Genomic DNA, 18,975 nt, shown 5'->3' with positions numbered 1-18,975 from the left:
TGGCTTTTGTCCTGTTCTGGGTTTTTCATATTGTAAAATATAAAGTCTCACAGTGATCGGGATGCAATGTGATTGGTCACATTCTACATGAGGTGTGCGCGACAAAAGTTCATTTGCTCTAAAATAACGTGATGTTATTTGGGAAGCGGTGATGTTTGCTCTTGTCTTGTTCTACTTTTCTTTACTCTGGCCATCTTGTAACGCTGTCTAAATACACAGCACGCTCATGTGAGGACCAACCGCTAACAGTGAAGGCTACATTCTTGTGTTTCCAAATAAGACTTTGCAAGCAAGAAAACAAAATACAAATGACTATCTATTACCTAAAAGATTAATTATTGACCTTGAGCTCAACCCTATAGTAAGTTGTGGACAAATACCATAAATACCACTGGAGCACAGATGCCTGAGTTAGTGAATGTGTGTGTGAGTGTGTGTGTGTGTGTGTGTGTGTGTGTGTGTGTGTGTGTGTGTGTGACTCCACTGATAACCGACCTTTCTCATTGTGTGTTTCTCAAGAGGACCTTTAAAGGTTATATACACGAGATTTTAAACATTAACTGTTTTGTCTATGTGAAGATTAAGTTGAGTAACTTCCTAAGCCGAGAATTAAGTCACACTCTCTCTCTGTGGGGGGTGAGATCAGAGATTCTCTGTTCTCTTCTCACGTTTACAAAGCGAGAGGGGCTCAGCTCAGCTCAGCAGTGATGTCAACATGACGTCGGCGTGGGCGCGTTCGTTTTCTCCCTGATGATACAGTGAACACACCCGTCGCCTGCCCGCCACAATGCCGTAAAAAACAGAAACACACACGCGCGCGACACCTTATTTCATACAGTCTATGGGCCACACAGGAGCAGCCATGTCGACAACCTGCTAGCTGCAATTCAGGCGTGTTTTTTTAAATGCATTTTTGTCCTGTGGATAAGCAGCAGATGGATCCGTTTTGCTAGTCAGCGTGGCAACTAAGATTGTTAAGAACAAGTTTCTGGGTGGGTGTTTTGTAGCCACTTCCACTGGCCTTCACAAACTATCATATATCATCATATATATAACCTTTATCTGTCATGAATCAGTTTAAGTTGCTACATCCATCAATACCCAAAGAGGCTGAAATTATTACAATAAGAATTAGAAGCTCGTATGATCAGTTGTAAAAGAAATGTATCCCTTCAGATTTTAATGGAATGACCAAACTGTGTCAATACTGTCACAATTGGTTATTAAGTGTAGATTACTGTTGCTTTTTTTTATTATTATAAATGAATTGATGAAATAATATGAGAAAATGAGGCGGAGTGAAGAGGCAAATGTGAAGCTTCAGAAAATGTGTTTATTCTGTGTCTCTCTGCTGCGTTGTTACTGGATGCCCCTCTATCTGCTGTCAAATTATTGTATTATCACTCAGACACACGCACACACACACACACACACACACACGCACACACCTCGAACTGTGTCTGTGTCGTTGTCTATCGCCTCTGTCCTCGCATTATTATCATTCCTCGAGAGGCCGATGCATGCCACGGCTTTGTCAGTATGTGACAAGAAACGTTATAAATAGTCGCAGATTACTGCAGCGACAAATGCACTCGCATATTTCTTCACACGTGTTTTTTTTGCGCGCGCGAAAGGTGCTCGGATGAGGAGCGACGCCGAGAAAAATCTACATCCCACATACATACACTGTATGAGAATAATACTGAAAATGAACGTTCACCTGCTCAGCTTTGCGCTAATGGAATCAATCAAAACTGACACAGGCTCGAGCAAACAACAGCTCACAATTTAAAAGCAAGACATTCAAGGCAAGGTCAGGAGTTACATGAATCAAGATCAATTTAACATGTAGGTGTGGTAAAAGGAACGTGCCCGTCAACCGTTAGACCAGCGCAGCGCAAAAGTGCTCCACAGAGAGAGGAGCCCTGGGGGATACCTGGGATACCTGGCAGAGGAGCAGGGAGCGGAACAATAAAGTCAGTGGAGGGAAAAGGGAAATGAGAGCGGAAGGAGAGGAGGAATGTATAACACAGACACGCCATCTTAGTCTCATCTCGCGCCCGAAAATACCTCTGAAAAGACGGGAAATCGTTTTTTTTTCTGTATCTATAAAGTTTCGGCCACCGACCCCTTTGACATTTGAGACATCTCGCTTCATCTTATTGCAGTTTCTCCCTCTTCACCAATTCCCATACCGTCTGTGGCCTTGCAGACAAAACCACAGAGAGAAGCTGATTCTGTGATTCGCCGACGCGACGGCTTCCGTGACTGTCACAGGTGAGCCAGACCAATCTTGCTGGTGAATCCCAAGCAGATTTAACATTAAAATATTGCGTCTGTGTGCATTAACTACTGTATGTACTGTGTGTCATGGACCCTCCCACTGTATGCACATGCACACACTCTGATGTTTATGGAATAACATTGACACTAGTTTCCTGTACACACACAACAACGCGTCCCTCGCGTTCACACTGGATTCGTGCGCACACACACAAAAGTTTATATCCCAAACAAAGAGGAGGAGCAGGCGCTACTTATCCAGGTGAAGTAGAAAAAAGACATACCTTTTAACCAGGCAGCGCCGTGGAACATTCACACACACACACACACACACACACACTCCGCAGCTCCTGAATCCATCAACTCAGGTAAGCACAGGTATGGTGGAGCAAGGCACAGCTGGAATCAGGGTTTGGGGTCAAGGTCACTTTTTGTGTAGTGATAATCGTAAGGTTTGTGATTCTAATTGAATAACTATTAGTAGTTTTAGTGCTAAAGAGAGTGTTTTTGGACAGAAACACGTGGCAGGTTGAGGTCAGTTTTTTAAATGACTTTAGAATGTGAAGAAACTTTATTGCAAATCAATGTTAATGTATTCCTCCATGTGAGCAGGGCATGAAGTGTTTGTTTGTACCTAATGAAATTCTGTATTAATGCAACACAGCCCGTAAGGATGCTTGCACTTCTTTGTGTTTGGGCCTGCATTTTGCAATTTTTGCATTTCGTCCTATTTTTTAATTATTATAATTTTTCTTTACTTTTAAGATGTCTAGCACGGCAGTGTTTTGATCAAAAGGTATTCAGAGAATGTTGCACTGAAGGTAACACTGAGACGTTAAGGACTAGTTTTGACCCTGGCCAGTAACAGCCATAAAAAAATTGACCCCAAAATTGAATTTATCTTGAAAAACACTTTTAGCCAAAGCAGAAAATCTGTTCTGTTCTGTCCTGTGCGTTGCTGTGTTGTCGTCTGAGAAGTGGGAGACATTTTAAGATTTGGGATTTGAAAGAGCAAGGCTTGACCTTGACTAGTGTCACGCTAACTGAAAACAAGAACCATGTGACAGAGGTCATGATGGCAGGAACACAAAAGAGACGATAATGGGTCTCTGTATTATCTTTGTTTTCATTTCTGTCTCTTTAAATAACAAAAACAAGTGCACACTGTAAATTGCTGCAAGACAAAAAAAACTGTATTTGCTCCTTTTTCCAGACTTGGCACAAACACTTGTTTTATCTATCGCTAAGTTCACTTTGTTGCTTTGCCTGTTTTCAATAGCACAGGTAGGGATGTCACAAAGAGCTGTGTGTGAATGGAAAAACTATGAGGAAAAATGAGAGGAATGCAGTGAATCTAACCTTGGGGGAGGTTCAAGGGTGTCCAAGGTCACATAGTCCCATGTAGTCAGAGCACATTCATCATCACTGAAATTGTAGTGACTTAAAGCAGTGAAACCAATTTATTTGAAGCTCTTTCAGCAAACTAACAGACTGGTGGCTTAAGTCTGTTCCACACAAACCAGACAAACCTAAGTAAAGCAATAACATCAGCAATGGCAGATTATTTATCTTGTTAATTTCACAAAACATATCTCACGACTATACTTTTGCATATGCATATTAATGCATATTATACAACTATGATTCTAGTCAGTAACTAAACTGAGGTGCCACTGGAAATCGTAGGTACATTATGTTCTATAAAGTAAAAAAGAAACAAGTCCTCATGATGATTGGAAGGAAGAAAAAGAACTCTCCCTCTTACTGTAAAGCACATGACGGCGTTTGGCCTGATGCGTTGGGGCTTATTTGGTGGTTTTTGAGCAGAGTTTGGAGGAAAGTGGTCCGGAGACCTGCTGCGTTTCACGCCGAGACAAAAAATGATCCAGTGTTTACTCTCCAAACAGCCAGAATGCATCCCTGCCGACGAGACGCTGACCCCTCACCCCACAAGGTCGCCCTTCCTGGGCAGAGGGAGAAGCGTGTGCTTTGTTGCTTGAATGCATGTGATGGGAAAAATCGTCTCTTTTATCCTGTCTCACAATCGTGTCCCCCCCCCCCCCTCCGTCCCTCTCTCTCTCCCTGTCTGACTGTTAGTTGTGTTGAAGATGGGACATCTCGCTCTCGTGGCTGTGATAGCAGGTAAAAACAATATTCAGCAGATTACTCCTACTCATGTGCAAACATCATGTCATTGTCATCAGTGTCCTGCATGGACTCAATCTGATGGAGCTGAGAGAGAGAGCAAAGGACCTCTCAGTATCTGCTTCAAACAAGGTTAACACCTCATTTGGTCTCAAGGTCGTGGATCCTTGTCTGTCCCCCCGGAGATAATGATAGCTGTCAGTCGAAGAATGTGAATCTCTAACATATAAGAGTGTCACACAAGTGTTGGGTATCAGGCTACAGTTTACACAACTGTACTGCATGAACTTTTAAGTGTTTTTTTTTTTGTGAGAAGCCTCCCATGACCCTGATACCAAAGAATAATCTTTTATTGTTTTATTTAAATGCCAGGTTTCTTCTTTCATTTTGTGAAAAGTGCTGACTGTGAAGGGGACTCAAGCTCTTCCTGCAAAACTACACCCGCTCATCAAAATTAACATTTTATTTGTCTGGCTCTCTTGCAGCGCTTTTCACCCTCTTCGTGGAAACTGAAGCAAGTAAGGCCGCAACTCTGCTCTCCCCTCGTCTTGTCCTGAGACTGGTTTGTCGTGGAACTGGTTTATGAAGACCTGTTATCTTCTTTTTTTCGTCTCTGCGATGAACACAATGAACCCAATGTTGAAGCAGCAGGCTAGTTAACATCCACCAATGTGTTTGCTAGGGCCAACGTCTAAGCATTTCTGGAATAAATAATGTCCAGAATTTGTCTTTTCTCATTTCTTCTTGTCCTCTTGTGTTTGGCCTGCAGGTCCGTTTGTGTACAGTAAGTATCGACACCTTTATCTACTAATTCTCATGATCTACAATATAGTTTATAGTCGCACTCATTTGTATGGATTATAAAAAAAAAGTGCAGATTATCATGTGATCCCTTAGATTGTTGCAAATTTGTTGATTTAAAGATGCAATACTTTTGCTTTGGAGTGTTAATCTCTACCATTCTTTTTCTCACAGACTATGAAAGGCTACGAATTGGAGGCCTGGTCTGTGCCTTCTTGCTGATGATTGGAGGACTCAGTGTTATACTCTGTAAGTGCGCTGCAAAATCACATGGGTTGACAAGAAAGTATAACCTGTGAGGAAATCGTGGAGACAGGAACAGAAGACATTAGCTTCATACTAGATCATGCGGAGCCACAATGTTAAATATAATAGAGCCGTGCTAGCACACGTGTAATCGGAGATGTAATTAAAACAGATGTGCATTAACCTCAGTGACACTTCCTGCTTTGCCTCCACAGACAACCGATGCAACAGAAAGGAGAAGTAAGTTTTTCTTCCCTTCTTTCTCCTCACTGGCAATCGTGTGTGTGTGCACAAGCTCGTGTGTCTGAATCTCTACATGCGGCTCGATCCCCCGCTCATTGTCTCACAAACTGCCATGCAAATGCCGCCCCGCCCTTTTGTCTTACCTTGCAGAAAGGTGGAAGACGACAACAGTGAAATCTGATACCTCGCCCCGACAAACCGGTTTCATCCAGGGAGAAGAGTTGACGGGCAGGGGTGGAGGGATCGGGTGCGTGACGGCGGAAACACACCAGCTCTCATGATCACACTTCTGCAGACGTGTGAAAGGAAATGTAATTTATCAAAAATAAAAAGGTGCTGCTGATTTTGACAGAGATGGGGAAAGCAGCCTCATAGACCTCCTCGATGATGTCACTGGTGAAAAGAAATTCTTGAATCATCTACTATTCTATACGGATATGCAAATCACAGTCATTCACATTCACGTTTATTCCTATAAAGCAACATATTTAGTCTGTGTGGCTTAGTCACTATATACGACAAAGCTGCGTATAGCTCCTGAAATGGTGAAAGTTGGTCAAAGCATTTCAAACTTGAAAGAGTCGGCTGAAGACAATATATAAGAAAACCATTGGTGTTGACATGCGACGTTAAAATAAATGTTACTACATCACTATACCAACAGAACTAGTTTGTCTATGTTGTTATTGTTACACACATATCCTACGGCAGATGAAATGGTTCCAGTCTATGACCTTCAATGACCTTTGTTTCCTTGACTGAAAAGAGCAGTTATTGATCTATAGAGTTTCCAATAAGTTCCAATCACTATACGAGTTGTGTGTACAGTATGTTCAAGCATTGCAGGCGTACGATAAAATGATCGTCATCCATCTTTTTGTTCTGCCTTTTTGTTCTCTCGACTGCACATCATTTACTTCAATCGGCAAACTTCGACATCTTCGCTCTCGACCAGCAAAGATCAGAGCTCCACTCCTCCTCCTCTTCCTCCTCCTCCTCCTCCTCTACCTCCTCCTCCTCTTCCTCCCTCTCCTCCTCCCCTTCCTCCCTCTCTTCCTCCTCCTCCCATTCCTCCCTCTCCTCCTCCTCTTCCTCCTCCTCCCATTCCTCCTCCTCCTCCTCTACCTTCTCCTCTACCTCCTCCTCCTCTTCCTCCTCCTCCCTCTCCTCCTCCCATTCCTCCCTCTCTTCCTCCTCCTCTTCCTCCTCTACCTCCCTCTCCTCCTCCCATTCCTCCCTCTCTTCCTCCTCCTCCTCCTCTTCCTCTTTCTCCCTCTCTTCCTCCTCCTCCTCCTCTACCTCCTCCTTCTCTACCTCCTCCTCCTCCTCCCCTTCCTGCCTCTCTTCCTCCTCTTCCTCCTCGTCCTCCTCCTCCTCTTCCTACTCCTCCTCTACCTCCTCCTCCTCGTCCCATTCCTCCCTCTCTTCCTCCTCCTCCTCTTCCTCCTCTTCCTCCTCCTTTTCCTCTTCCTCCATCTCTTCCTCCTCTTCCTCTACCTCCTCCTCCTCGTCCCATTCCTCCTCCTCCTCCTCCTCCCATTCCTCCTCCTCCCATACCTCCCTCTCTTCCTCTGCCTCCCTCTCTTCCTCCTCCTCCTCCTCTACCTACTCCTCCTCGTCCCATTCCTCCCTCTCTTCTTCCTCCTCCTCTTCCTCCCTCTCTTCCTCCTCCTCCCATTCCTCCTCCTCCCATTCCTCCCTCTCTTCCTCTTCCTCCCTCTCTTCCTCCTCCTCCTCCTCTACCTACTCCTCCTCGTCCCATTCCTCCCTCTCTTCTTCCTCCTCCTCTTCCTCCCTCTCTTCCTCCTCCTCCACCTCCTCCTCCTCCTCCTCATCCTCCTTCTCCTCTACCTCCTCCTCCTCGTCCCATTCCTCCCTCTCTTCTTCCTCCTCCTCTTCCTCCTCCTCCACCTCCTCCACCTCCTCCTCCTCCTCTAACTCTTCCTCCTCCTCCCATTCCTCCTCCTCCTCCACCTCCTCCTCCTCCTCTACCTCTTCCTCCTCCTCCCATTCCACCTCCTCCTCCTCCTCCTCTTCCTCCCTCTCTTCCTCCTCCTCCTCTACCTCCTCCTACTCGTCCCATTCCTCCCTCTCTTCCTCCTCTTCCTCCTGTTCCTCCTCCCCCTCCTCCTCCTCCTCCTCCTCCTCCTCCCATTCCTCCTCCTCCCATACCTCCCTCTCTTCCTCTTCCTCCCTCTCTTCCTCCTCCTCCTCCTCTACCTACTCCTCCTCGTCCCATTCCTCCCTCTCTTCTTCCTCCTCCTCTTCCTCCCTCTCTTCCTCCTCCTCCACCTCCTCCTCCTCCTCATCCTCCTTCTCCTCTACCTCCTCCTCCTCGTCCCATTCCTCCCTCTCTTCTTCCTCCTCCTCTTCCTCCCATTCCTCCCTCTCTTCCTCCTCCTCTTCCTCCTCTACCTCCCTCTCCTCCTCCCATTCCTCCCTCTCTTCCTCCTCCTCCTCCTCTTCCTCTTTCTCCCTCTCTTCCTCCTCCTCTACCTCCTCCTTCTCTACCTCCTCCTCCTCCTCCCCTTCCTGCCTCTCTTCCTCCTCTTCCTCCTCGTCCTCCTCCTCCTCTACCTACTCCTCCTCTACCTCCTCCTCCTCGTCCCATTCCTCCCTCTCTTCCTCCTCCTCCTCTTCCTCCTCTTCCTCCTCCTTTTCCTCTTCCTCCATCTCTTCCTCCTCTTCCTCTACCTCCTCCTCCTCGTCCCATTCCTCCTCCTCCTCCTCCTCCTCCCATTCCTCCTCCTCCCATACCTCCCTCTCTTCCTCTTCCTCCCTCTCTTCCTCCTCCTCCTCCTCTACCTACTCCTCCTCGTCCCATTCCTCCCTCTCTTCTTCCTCCTCCTCTTCCTCCCTCTCTTCCTCCTCCTCCACCTCCTCCTCCTCCTCCTCATCCTCCTTCTCCTCTACCTCCTCCTCCTCGTCCCATTCCTCCCTCTCTTCTTCCTCCTCCTCTTCCTCCTCCTCCACCTCCTCCACCTCCTCCTCCTCCTCTAACTCTTCCTCCTCCTCCCATTCCTCCTCCTCCTCCACCTCCTCCTCCTCCTCTACCTCTTCCTCCTCCTCCCATTCCACCTCCTCCTCCTCCTCCTCTTCCTCCCTCTCTTCCTCCTCCTCCTCTACCTCCTCCTACTCGTCCCATTCCTCCCTCTCTTCCTCCTCTTCCTCCTGTTCCTCCTCCCCCTCCTCCTCCTCCTCCTCCTCCTCCTCCCATTCCTCCTCCTCCCATACCTCCCTCTCTTCCTCTTCCTCCCTCTCTTCCTCCTCCTCCTCCTCTACCTACTCCTCCTCGTCCCATTCCTCCCTCTCTTCTTCCTCCTCCTCTTCCTCCCTCTCTTCCTCCTCCTCCACCTCCTCCTCCTCCTCATCCTCCTTCTCCTCTACCTCCTCCTCCTCGTCCCATTCCTCCCTCTCTTCTTCCTCCTCCTCTTCCTCCTCTTCCTCCCTCTCTTCCTCTTCCTCCTCCTCCCCCTCCTCCTCCTCCTCGGTCCTGACTCTGGATCAGCCCTCCACGCCCCCTCTCCTCTCCGGCCGCAGCAGGAAACCGACCCCGGATCCGTTGCTCAGCCCCCCCCCCCCCCCCTGTTTTAAACTCAGCCCCCTTTTTCTAAAAGCAGAGAAAACAAGAGAAGCTCCGACCTGTTGAGCGTCAGTGGAGCAGGCAGGGTGTTGGCGCGCACAGTGTGGAGAAGTATCTGCCCCCCACTCTCTCGTCCGTCGTGCCTGTGAGAAATAGACATTTCCCTCGTGTTTGTCGCAGCTGGAACAACGTATCCAAAGGTAGGTGTCGACCGGCGAGACTCGCTCCGCCCGTGATCTCTTCACTTTTCCACGACATTTCCTAATGAAGTTTTCCAAATATGCGCATTTTTTTCTTTCTCGGAGGCAACTGACGCACAATATGGAAAGTGTGGTGAATTCTAACGCCGACCAGTGTCACTCGGTGCAGGAAGACAAGTAAACGAATCGACGTACTTTCTAATTAACTGTCTCAATAAGTCGATTTATAACGAAATACGACGCTCAAGAAGATTTACCCACGGTTTTTTTGGGGGTTTTTTTTGGCCCTTTTCAGCCGTTTACAAAGGCGGAAGTGCAACACAGCATAATTGTGTCACAGGTTGTTCGTTTTTTTTAATAATGTCACCGTGACATTATTGGGTGACGTTTGTGTCCTCGAGCCCCGAACCGGAGCCACGACGATGGGACTGCGCGCGCCCCCGGGACCCGACGTGCGTAATGATGGAGTCGCGCCTCACGCGCTCCGATCACACCGGCGTAAAGACAACGGGTGACTAAGAAAGAAAAGAAAATGCTGCACTGGGTCTGTCCGTGCCGCTGGTCCTGGTTCAAACCATGCCACATGCGAGGGTAGAACTGAGTGTGCTATAATATAATACATGATGCATGCATTGGCACAGTTATCATGGATCAAACTATGACACTCATTAGTAGCTCGAGACCTTTTTCCCTTATCCAGTGGAGGAGCTCCCGCTGAGGAAATGTTCAATAATGTCACACTGTTCACATGCTTTATTGAACACTGTGTGTGTGCGTGTGTGTGTGTGTGTGTCAAAAGGCCAGCTGATAAGAGGGCACACGGTCCTATCAGTTTGCTGCTACCGCGGGGCACAAGGACAGATTGTGACAAGGACAGACACAGGAGCTGTGTATGACATAGAACTGCGGAGACGAGCGGACGGCACCCTACATTGATTTTTATTATTTGTCGGGTCAACTGTTAGCCCCCAATATACCTGGTTTGCGGTGGTAGAAGAACATTCTCAGGAAGAGTTTTGTAACTTTTGAGAAATTTGCTGTTATTACTTGAGGTCATTGATTTAAACAGGGAACTGGTCAAGCCATCAATAATCCTTTTAGCTTATACTCGCATGGGCCCGATGTTGAAGCACGTGCAGACACAGTGATAAGATCTGTTGCACATTAGTAAGTGTGACAGCACATATGTACGGTGGATGAAATGCTTTAATTTCTCTTCTTCTCTTGCAAAGTATAACCGCGCGTGAAAAGAGAGACGAGTGAGGTCACAGGGTCACAGACAGAGATGGAGACGGGGTGAACGACGGCGGCTTCAGGCGGAGCTATCCTGTCCTTTTGCCTCAGGTGAGACAGACTTAGCTCTCTGTCCTCACCTCGCGCGCCGCGTGACCTCCGATCTTAAAAAAGAAAGAGACAGGCGAGAGACACCGTTGGGAGGAATGGGAGGTGAGAGACACGCTTTCTCCTCACCTTTCGTCACGGCACACAAATTTAGAAACCTCGACAAGAAGACAATTGATTTTATATAACGGGGGATGTGACCTTCAGTTCAGTCCCGGTGTGACCACAGGGCCTTTATCTTAAGCTCGGCAGGGACGCAGCGGATCTTTCCTAATTTGTTTAACGGTCCACACGGCGACGGCTCACTGCAAAAGTATAAAATGCGAACATGTTAGAGGCAGAGAGAATTCGCCAGGATTCACGTCCTTTGGAAAGTTTATTAAGAGTCGATGGTTGTCAGTTAGCGCAGGGTTGATGGTTATACGACGAGACGAAATGATGGAAATGTACTCCCTCCTTTCATCCGCCGATCAGGCCTGCAGCCTGGGGAGCATGAAGTCCGTTGCTAGCAGCTCCCTGCTAGTCTGGTTACCATGCGTGACTCTGACTCATGTCTCTAGTATGCTCCACTCCTCTGTTTGTGTCCCACCTCTTTTCCCTCGTCTTCCTGCCTTCCTCCCTCCCGTACTCCCCTGCATTTCACTCCCACTCTTGCTCACTCGTATTTACTTGATGTTTGTACTTCGCTTTTCTCTCTCTCGCTCCATCCCCTTTCGTCCCACCCTCTCCCCTCTGTTATTTTCAAAACTTTGGTTGCGTCTGTTGAAACTTCATCACTGCTCTCTTGCCGTTATCTACCCCGCCACAGCCACAGCGAAGAAAAAAAACCATCTTGTCTTTAACAGTCCAGGAATTTGAGGTCACGAGCTTTATCGGTCGCATTTCTGGCCTTTCAACTCCTGGGAAAACTTGTGTGCTGCTGAAGTCATGAAAAACAAAAAGACAAATTCCCAGTGTGTGTGTGTGTGTGTGTGTGTGTGTGTGTGTGTGTGTGTGTGTGTGTGTGTGTGTGTGTGTGTGTGTGTGTGTGTGTGTGCGTGTGTGTGTGTGTGTGTGCGTGTGTGTGTGTGTGTGTGATAGTGGATGTGTTGCACACTGGAATCCAGTGCTTCTAATTTGGGAATAAATAATGTCGCTGAGAATAGGCAGCTGTCTTTGTAGTGCAGTGCAGTACAGGAACGCACACACACACACACACACACACACACACCGGTGTCCAGCACTCAAAGGGGTGGGTGTGGTGAATGTTGGAAAAATAGAAACAAACACTGTGCACACACCACATCCACTACACTACATCCAGTCACGTGCGCACATGATAGAGGAAGCAGAAATGAAATCTCTGGATTTTGAGATGAATTCACATACAACATGTACATACACACACACACACACACACAAACACAAACACCATGTGCATTGTGTTTTATATCTGATGAGCAAGTGTACATCTCTCATTCACACAAACAGATAACATATCGTATTACAGATTCATGTGATACCTGCCAACACCACTCACATCGTCACACAAACATTTGTGGCTCCAAGAATTGACCGGTGAGGGAACGGATATGAGTGTTGCGCGATGTGGCAGAACACTGCTCCTCATTTCTATAGCCCATAGTCTATTTCGAGGCGTGTCTGTGTGTTTATGCTGTCACGTAACCTGGTCACAAAAAGGGGAGTAGTAAACACTAGTCTCATGTTCAAAGCCATCTGGTGTCTGTGTGTCTGTGTCCCTCACCCTCAGCGTGAGAGTTTGTTTTGTCTGTACTTTCACACTCACTTTACACATTAATGGAGACACGTTTTACATCTTTTCCTTATGCCAAACAAAGATTTTTGCTTTGCTAGCTGCCGGACCTTAAAAAATATTGTTTTTGGTCGGTCATTCATTAACCGAGTTTTGATGTTTTTTAATAACTTCTTTCTAGATTGTGAAAAAAATTGACTAAAAGCTCAAGAGAGTACCACGTCCTCATGGTGAAAAGAAGTCTCTTCAACATTAGTTGTATGGAAATCTTGTAGTGGCAGCAGCCGTGAAATTTACAGAACACGTTCATGTTGCCCCGGAGAAGGAATCCTTTCTTCTCTTGACAGGCATGCAGATAGTTATGGTTTTCTTTGGAAGAGATCAGTAGCAACATCTCATCCCGAAATTATCTTAAAATGGATATTCAAAAGATTTCTGTGTGAGACATTTTGAATTGGAAATACTTGAACTATTGTTGTGAATCCGTTTAAAGGGACTGATCCAGAATGTCTCAGTTTCTCAGAAAATATGGTTTGGTTCTTGATTTTCAGACATTTTGGATTGTTTGGCCTTGGTGGAGGTATGATTGTGCATTAATATGTTCCTCCGGAGTTCCTACTTCCCGAGTTATTAAGTCGCAATTACACAGCTCTTTGGCACCTATTTCCAATATTTGCATAATGATGAAGAGCAAAGAAGTGTGATAATGGTGTAAATAATAATGAATTTTTTTGTCTAGCTAATCTAGGTCACTATGTGGATAGCAGCTAACCATTACGACTTAATATCACATTACAAATCAAATGTTGGCAAAAAAGAATTTGATGTGAAATCCATAATTTGCACCTTCCGACTTGAGGTGGCGTTCACGCGACTTTTCACGTCAGGCTGTAGTTTGTGTGGGGTTCTTGAATTGTACTGCATCGTGGAGATGAAGCGTTCCTGGTGTTTTTGTCCACCGTGTTTGATTGACGGTGCCGCGCGCGAGAATTACAACCGTTTCGTAACTTATTGTGCAACCTCGTCGGAGGCGAGGAGGGGAGAGGACGGGTGTGACGGAACAGAGACGAGGACGGTGTGAGTAGCTGGAGCATGAGCGTGAGGCGGGCCCAGGGCCTCGAAAGCCTGTGCTGCTGGGAGTTTGTAAATGGAAAGGAATAAATGAGTGGAGAGGACTCAACAAAAGAGCAGGGACGTGCAGAAGTGCGTCAGAAAAAGGGAAGCGGTAGAGGAGAGGCTGGAGAGACGAGACAGTGGCTCGGCAGGAACAGAAGAGCAGTGTGAACGAGTGCACTCCAACAAACGGCCGATTCTCAAAGCTTTTCACATAAGTGGGAAGGAGTATCAGAGAGAGAGAGAGAGAGAGAGAGAGATGAAGGAAGCAGAGGAGGTGTAGAGAGTAAGAGATGGGGGGAAAAAAAGAGGAATACAGCACTAAGGACAGGAAGAAAAGAGAGATGCAGTGAGAGACAGGACAGAAAAACAGCGACTATTGATTTAAGAATTACCAAAACACCTTGTGGTTCTGATGAATATATTCCCCTTGGGCTTCGGGGAATTTCATTATTTTCCTCAGATTTCATAGACATAACATAGATTTTATTTCCCCCACTACATAGTGGTTATAGTCGGTCGACAGGACACGTTGTGGCTGCAAAAAGCAGTTTCTTTCATGATTGATGAATGTGACTCACTCATTTCAAACGTCAGGAAATACTGAACAATGGCCATCACACGGAACCTAAGGCAACATCTCTTTTATATATATATATATATATATATATATATATATATATGTATATATTTACTATGATATCTGCTGCAACAGTTTTATTTCCCGTCAAGCACATGTTCTACTGTTGTCCTTCTTACAGTACATGGACACGGCACATTTTAACGCACGCCTCCATCGCTTGGAGCTCCACCTTACACTAACATTTGCTTTAGAAAATGATCTTCAGATTGGAACAAGAAGGCACAGGCGCCACCTTTTCACACTCTCGCCTCTCTGCTTCACCCCCCCTCACTCTTGTTGCTTCTCGACGGTCTCACCTTCACTTTGCCCTCTGTGTCCTCCTGTCTCTCTCTCTCTCTCTCCAGTTACTGTCATCCTCATCCTCTGTGTCTTCCTCCTCGCCCTCTTCCCTCCCTGCTCTCTGTTTGTCTTTCTCCTGAGGTGAAACCGTTCTCTAGTGGTGGTTGTTGGCCCGATTCCCAACCTTCTACATTCCCTCTGCGTCGCCTCGGGTTGCTGTGGAGCGGCACCAGAAGGAAAGGCGCCCGTCCTGCTCGTCTGTTTCCCAATTTTTTTTTGTGCCAAACTCTAAATACAGTACCAACGGCCAAACGAGGAAGACACATTGGTTTACTTCCATCCTCCTTTCTTTTTTGATCATTGGTTCTCAAAGGTCACTGGTGTTTTTCTCTTCAGACACTGAATGAGGCTGGATGGCACCAATCCCTAGAGGCTTAGATTATACTCTTACATCTTCTTGGTTTTAATTGATTCATTTACAGCTGTATTGTCACTTGTATTGTCCATATTTTAATCTTACCCATTTAAAATAGGAAAAAGCTGATATCAAAGATGAGAAAAAGGTTCCAATTTTCCCCAAAGGTCGACAGTACAGACAGACCGTAACGCTGAACAGGCCGGAATCCAGTCGGTGCAACTGGCAACCGCAGGTGGCACGCCTGACTGTGATTTACACAAAAGTTTAATATACGAGTGTCTGTCCTCTCTTTTTTAGAGAGTCACTGACAAGTGTCTGCGTGTTTGAAACGGCGCGCTGGCTAGTCTCCACCGTGGAGCGCGCCGAGCGGAAGAAAAAAAAGTGCAGTAAGCGGAAAATCACCACTGTGTTGGGCGTGTCTCTCCCCAGCACTGCACGCCACTACCTCTGCTGCTGCCCCTTCAAACATGGCGGCCACGCCGTGCGGAGCAGCTCAATCAGATCGCGTGGGACGTAATTGGGCCCGTCAGGAAGTGTGCATGTTGTATATTCAGCCCCGAGGAAAACTCTGACTGGAAATATTTAGGGACAGAGGGCTTTGTGTCCAAAAGAGGCACAGCGCTCGACATCTATATGTTCTTTAGAAAGCCGATCAAAAGGACATTAGAGACAGGGATGTCTTTTTTAGGGTGACTGGACCTTAATGCTGTTTTCATAGATTTTTTGGGGGGTTCTTCAGCAAACGAAAGCAAATAAATCGAATGAATAAAAAGAAACAATCTGCACAGTCGCAACCGGCGATTCGTTCATGTTATCTACGGTTTATTAAGCCTGTGTGGTTGATATTAATGATAAATATTAAAGTAATATTGAAAGAAGGTTGACGCATTCACGTGTGCAGACCAATACGTCACCCAGAGAGATTCGGCTTCCCCCCCTGTTGAGGCTCCATTAGAGCACTTTGTACCCATCAACTTCAGATCGAGTTTCTTTGTGCGTCTGAGTGTGAAAGAGAGACGGAGAGGCCACTTTTGATGCCGATGTAAATTCGATCACATGTGCGTGTGCTTTCGGAGGGGGTCGGACGTATGTGCCGTAGTGTAAGAGAGATGACTTTGTGTGTTTAAATCCTCCTAGTGCCCCTGGGAGCACACGCAGAGACTAAATGTTGCATCACACGTCTGTTGACTTTGTTGGCCAGTCCGAGCCAGTTTTCTAGCGCTGTCATCAGCTCTGCAACATGCTCACACACACACACGTTGAAATGCGATTATCGTTGGGGCTGGAGGTGATTCTATTTGCTCCATGTTGATACAACTGGAGCGTTAATGAAATGGCAAGCTCCAGTTAGTAGTCAATTTCAATATACATGCAATTTTGAAAACCCTAATCAGGGTTTAGGGTTGTTGCTGCAGTCTCCATAGGAAAAATTATTAGCACACAATCAGTGTAATTGCCTCCTTGATTGGTAGTTATATTGTTAATATTGATATCACTGTATTTATCTCCACAGATAAAACAGCCTCAAGCTCGAAGATGTCAAAGATCTGTGCTTTGGTGTTGGTGACACGTGAGTAAAACTCTTCTGATGTAATCACAGTTTTTCATGAAATGAAAAAAAAACAACAACACTATTATTCCCCAATAACCCTCATGGCCAACTTCTTCCTTTTAAAAGCTACAACGTGAGTCAACAGCACTGTAAAAATGCTGTTGTAACTTTTGGTCGCTCGGTTGTACGTACGCGTTTGTTCCACTTCCCCATTATGAAGGAAACGCTTCCTGAGCTGCCTTCCATCAGCCCCGTCGCTCAAGTGTTTATATTTTTAAGAATCTATAGTAACATGTATGACTGACAGTAATTGTCAGCGGCTGCCTGTTTGTTTTAAACCGCCTGCACATCTGGTATGATAATGTGTCCCATGAAAATAATTTGCAAGAAAGCAAATCGCCATCACTGTAATGCTGCTTACAGACAGACACTGAAGTCCAGACATGTACCCGGACTTCTCCGGAGGGGCTGTATGTGAGAACACAAATGTCCGCAACCTTCTTTCCTGCCAACCCACCTTTGTAAATTAGACGGAAAATCCGATTGAGGCCACGTGAAAAATACGCGGCAAAGAGAATGGGCGTTCTGCACCGGCGCCATTTCTCGCCCTAATTGCATAAATGTTCCTGATGTTGTGAACGACAAACCGACGGATGTCTGGAATTTCCGTCCGTGCATTTTCCGGGGTGGGGGAACAGTCTGAAAACGGCATAAGTAGAATGTTAAAGTGCTGGAAGGGCGAAGGTAATCACGTCCTCATTTAGCTTCAGGTGTATCGAGGGAGACAAAGTGGTGGGGAGGAAATAGACAGAGGAAATAGCCGGTGATGTAAGAGGTGTTTCATTCACTGACATTGACTGTTTCACTCGTACCAGACATGTGTCCTCACAGGTAACAGTAAAGGGAAAGTTGGACGAGAGCTACGTAAGCTGCTGCAGTGTTACGTAAATGAAAAGGGAACGTGAAATGATTTGTATTACGACCTTGTGTATACAGTAATTCTACATCAGCCTGTGGGTGTTTTTTTTAATTCTTCCTTCCAACCTTGGTAAATTGCATTTGACACAATGAGCCGCCTCGGGATGTGTTTGGCTTTGTTAACGTGTGCGTCTCTCTGTTTCTCCACTCTTTTGCAGTTGTGTCCTTGGTGTCTGCAGAGGAGAACTGTGAGTGCGCTGATTTTTCACCAATACCTGTTTTTTTAAAATGATCTCTCAGTCAGCGTCACCACCTATAGCCATCATTTGAGCTGTCAAAGTCAATATCTTTCACTCGAAAAGGATCTCTACAGTTTCCTTGGAAGATAGCTTTCTGAACTTTTTTGATTAAGATTGAGTTTTAATGTTTGTTCTAAGTTGAAATGTATTGACCCGATTGTCAGCCGTGTTAATCATTAGTGAGGGGATTAAACTAGGCCATTGTGTACGCTCGTCTCTGTTTGTACTTTTGACTTTATTATGTCACTGTTCAACGTTCCTGCATGTCCTCATCACACCAGCTCCTAACTGATGCTCCACTTTTTCTCTTCCTACAGCGGCAGACCCATTTACTTTTGGTAAGGCGTTGTTTTGTGTCTTTGTTTTTTGTTCTTTAAATTTTCATCATTCATTTTTATTTTGGAAAATATATATATGTGCCATCGGCTGTAATCTTGTAGTTTCTCGACTTCTCTAATGGTGAGCATGGTCTGTCTGTGCAGACTACTACAGACTGCGCGTCGGAGGCCTGATTCTAGCTGCCGTCCTCTGTCTCATTGGCATCACCATCCTGTTCAGTAAGATGCAAATTACACACACAGTCGTACACAAACACAGAAACAGAAGCACACGCACAGATACACAGTCATAAAAAGACTGTCGAACCGTGCTCAAATGCACACAGGTACTAAAAAGAAGGTCGCTGCTCCTTTTCTTTCGTTCCAGGTGGCCACTGCAGATGCAAGTTCAACCAGGACAAGAGGTAATAATTCATACAGTTAGACATGAAAAAAACATAACAACAGTTGTGTAAATACAGAGGAAATTCAGCAGGTTACTTTTAATATTATATTGTAAAAGCAGTGTGTCTGACCAGGTTGCCAAAGATGGAGGAGGTTTCATGAACAAAAGTTGCACTTGATGAAGATCATAGAAGTCTTATTGTTTCTCTCCCCTCTCTTCTCTTTGCAGGAGGAGGACGGGAAGCAATGCTCAGCAGATGCTCAATGACCAAGGTAGCAGACACTCACCGAGCAGCAACCCCAACTAACACCCCTCACCCCCCGCCAACCAGCCAAGACTATGGCTGGATCCACACAAACATGCATCAGTCTTAAAAACACATGTCGAGGAAATATCCTTAAGAGGTTGTACTAGAATATTTGTCAACCTCTACTG

At 46.0% G+C, this 18,975-nt stretch overlaps 2 protein-coding genes across 2 annotated transcripts in view; both read left to right on the top strand.

Annotated features, from left to right (window-relative positions):
- Window positions 1–6,973: 6,973 nt before the first annotated feature.
- Window positions 6,974–7,915, top strand: LOC124850929 (uncharacterized protein DDB_G0271670-like; the record flags this gene model as incomplete). The annotated part of the gene is made up of 1 exon (XM_047336793.1): window positions 6,974–7,915. A coding segment is annotated over one exon (942 nt), but the record flags the coding sequence as incomplete, so codon positions are not given.
- A 1,423-nt stretch (window positions 7,916–9,338) lies between these two features.
- LOC118284620 (FXYD domain-containing ion transport regulator 3) overlaps window positions 9,339–18,975 on the top strand; it is an 11,301-nt gene continuing 1,664 nt past the window's right edge. The window contains exons 1-7 of the mRNA XM_035607890.2: window positions 9,339–9,501; window positions 16,562–16,618; window positions 17,737–17,766; window positions 18,135–18,155; window positions 18,300–18,374; window positions 18,523–18,559; window positions 18,769–18,812. Coding sequence (XP_035463783.1) covers window positions 16,585–16,618; window positions 17,737–17,766; window positions 18,135–18,155; window positions 18,300–18,374; window positions 18,523–18,559; window positions 18,769–18,812 — 241 coding nt within the window. The 5' untranslated portion in view covers window positions 9,339–9,501; window positions 16,562–16,584. The remainder of the gene's footprint in view (window positions 9,502–16,561; window positions 16,619–17,736; window positions 17,767–18,134; window positions 18,156–18,299; window positions 18,375–18,522; window positions 18,560–18,768; window positions 18,813–18,975) is intronic.

The sequence above is a fragment of the Scophthalmus maximus genome, chromosome 1 (genome assembly GCF_022379125.1).
Source record: "Scophthalmus maximus strain ysfricsl-2021 chromosome 1, ASM2237912v1, whole genome shotgun sequence".
Classification (NCBI taxonomy): Eukaryota; Metazoa; Chordata; class Actinopteri; order Pleuronectiformes; family Scophthalmidae; genus Scophthalmus; species Scophthalmus maximus.
The sequence above is the reverse complement of the archived record's forward strand: the minus strand, read 5'-3'. Positions and strand labels throughout refer to the sequence as shown.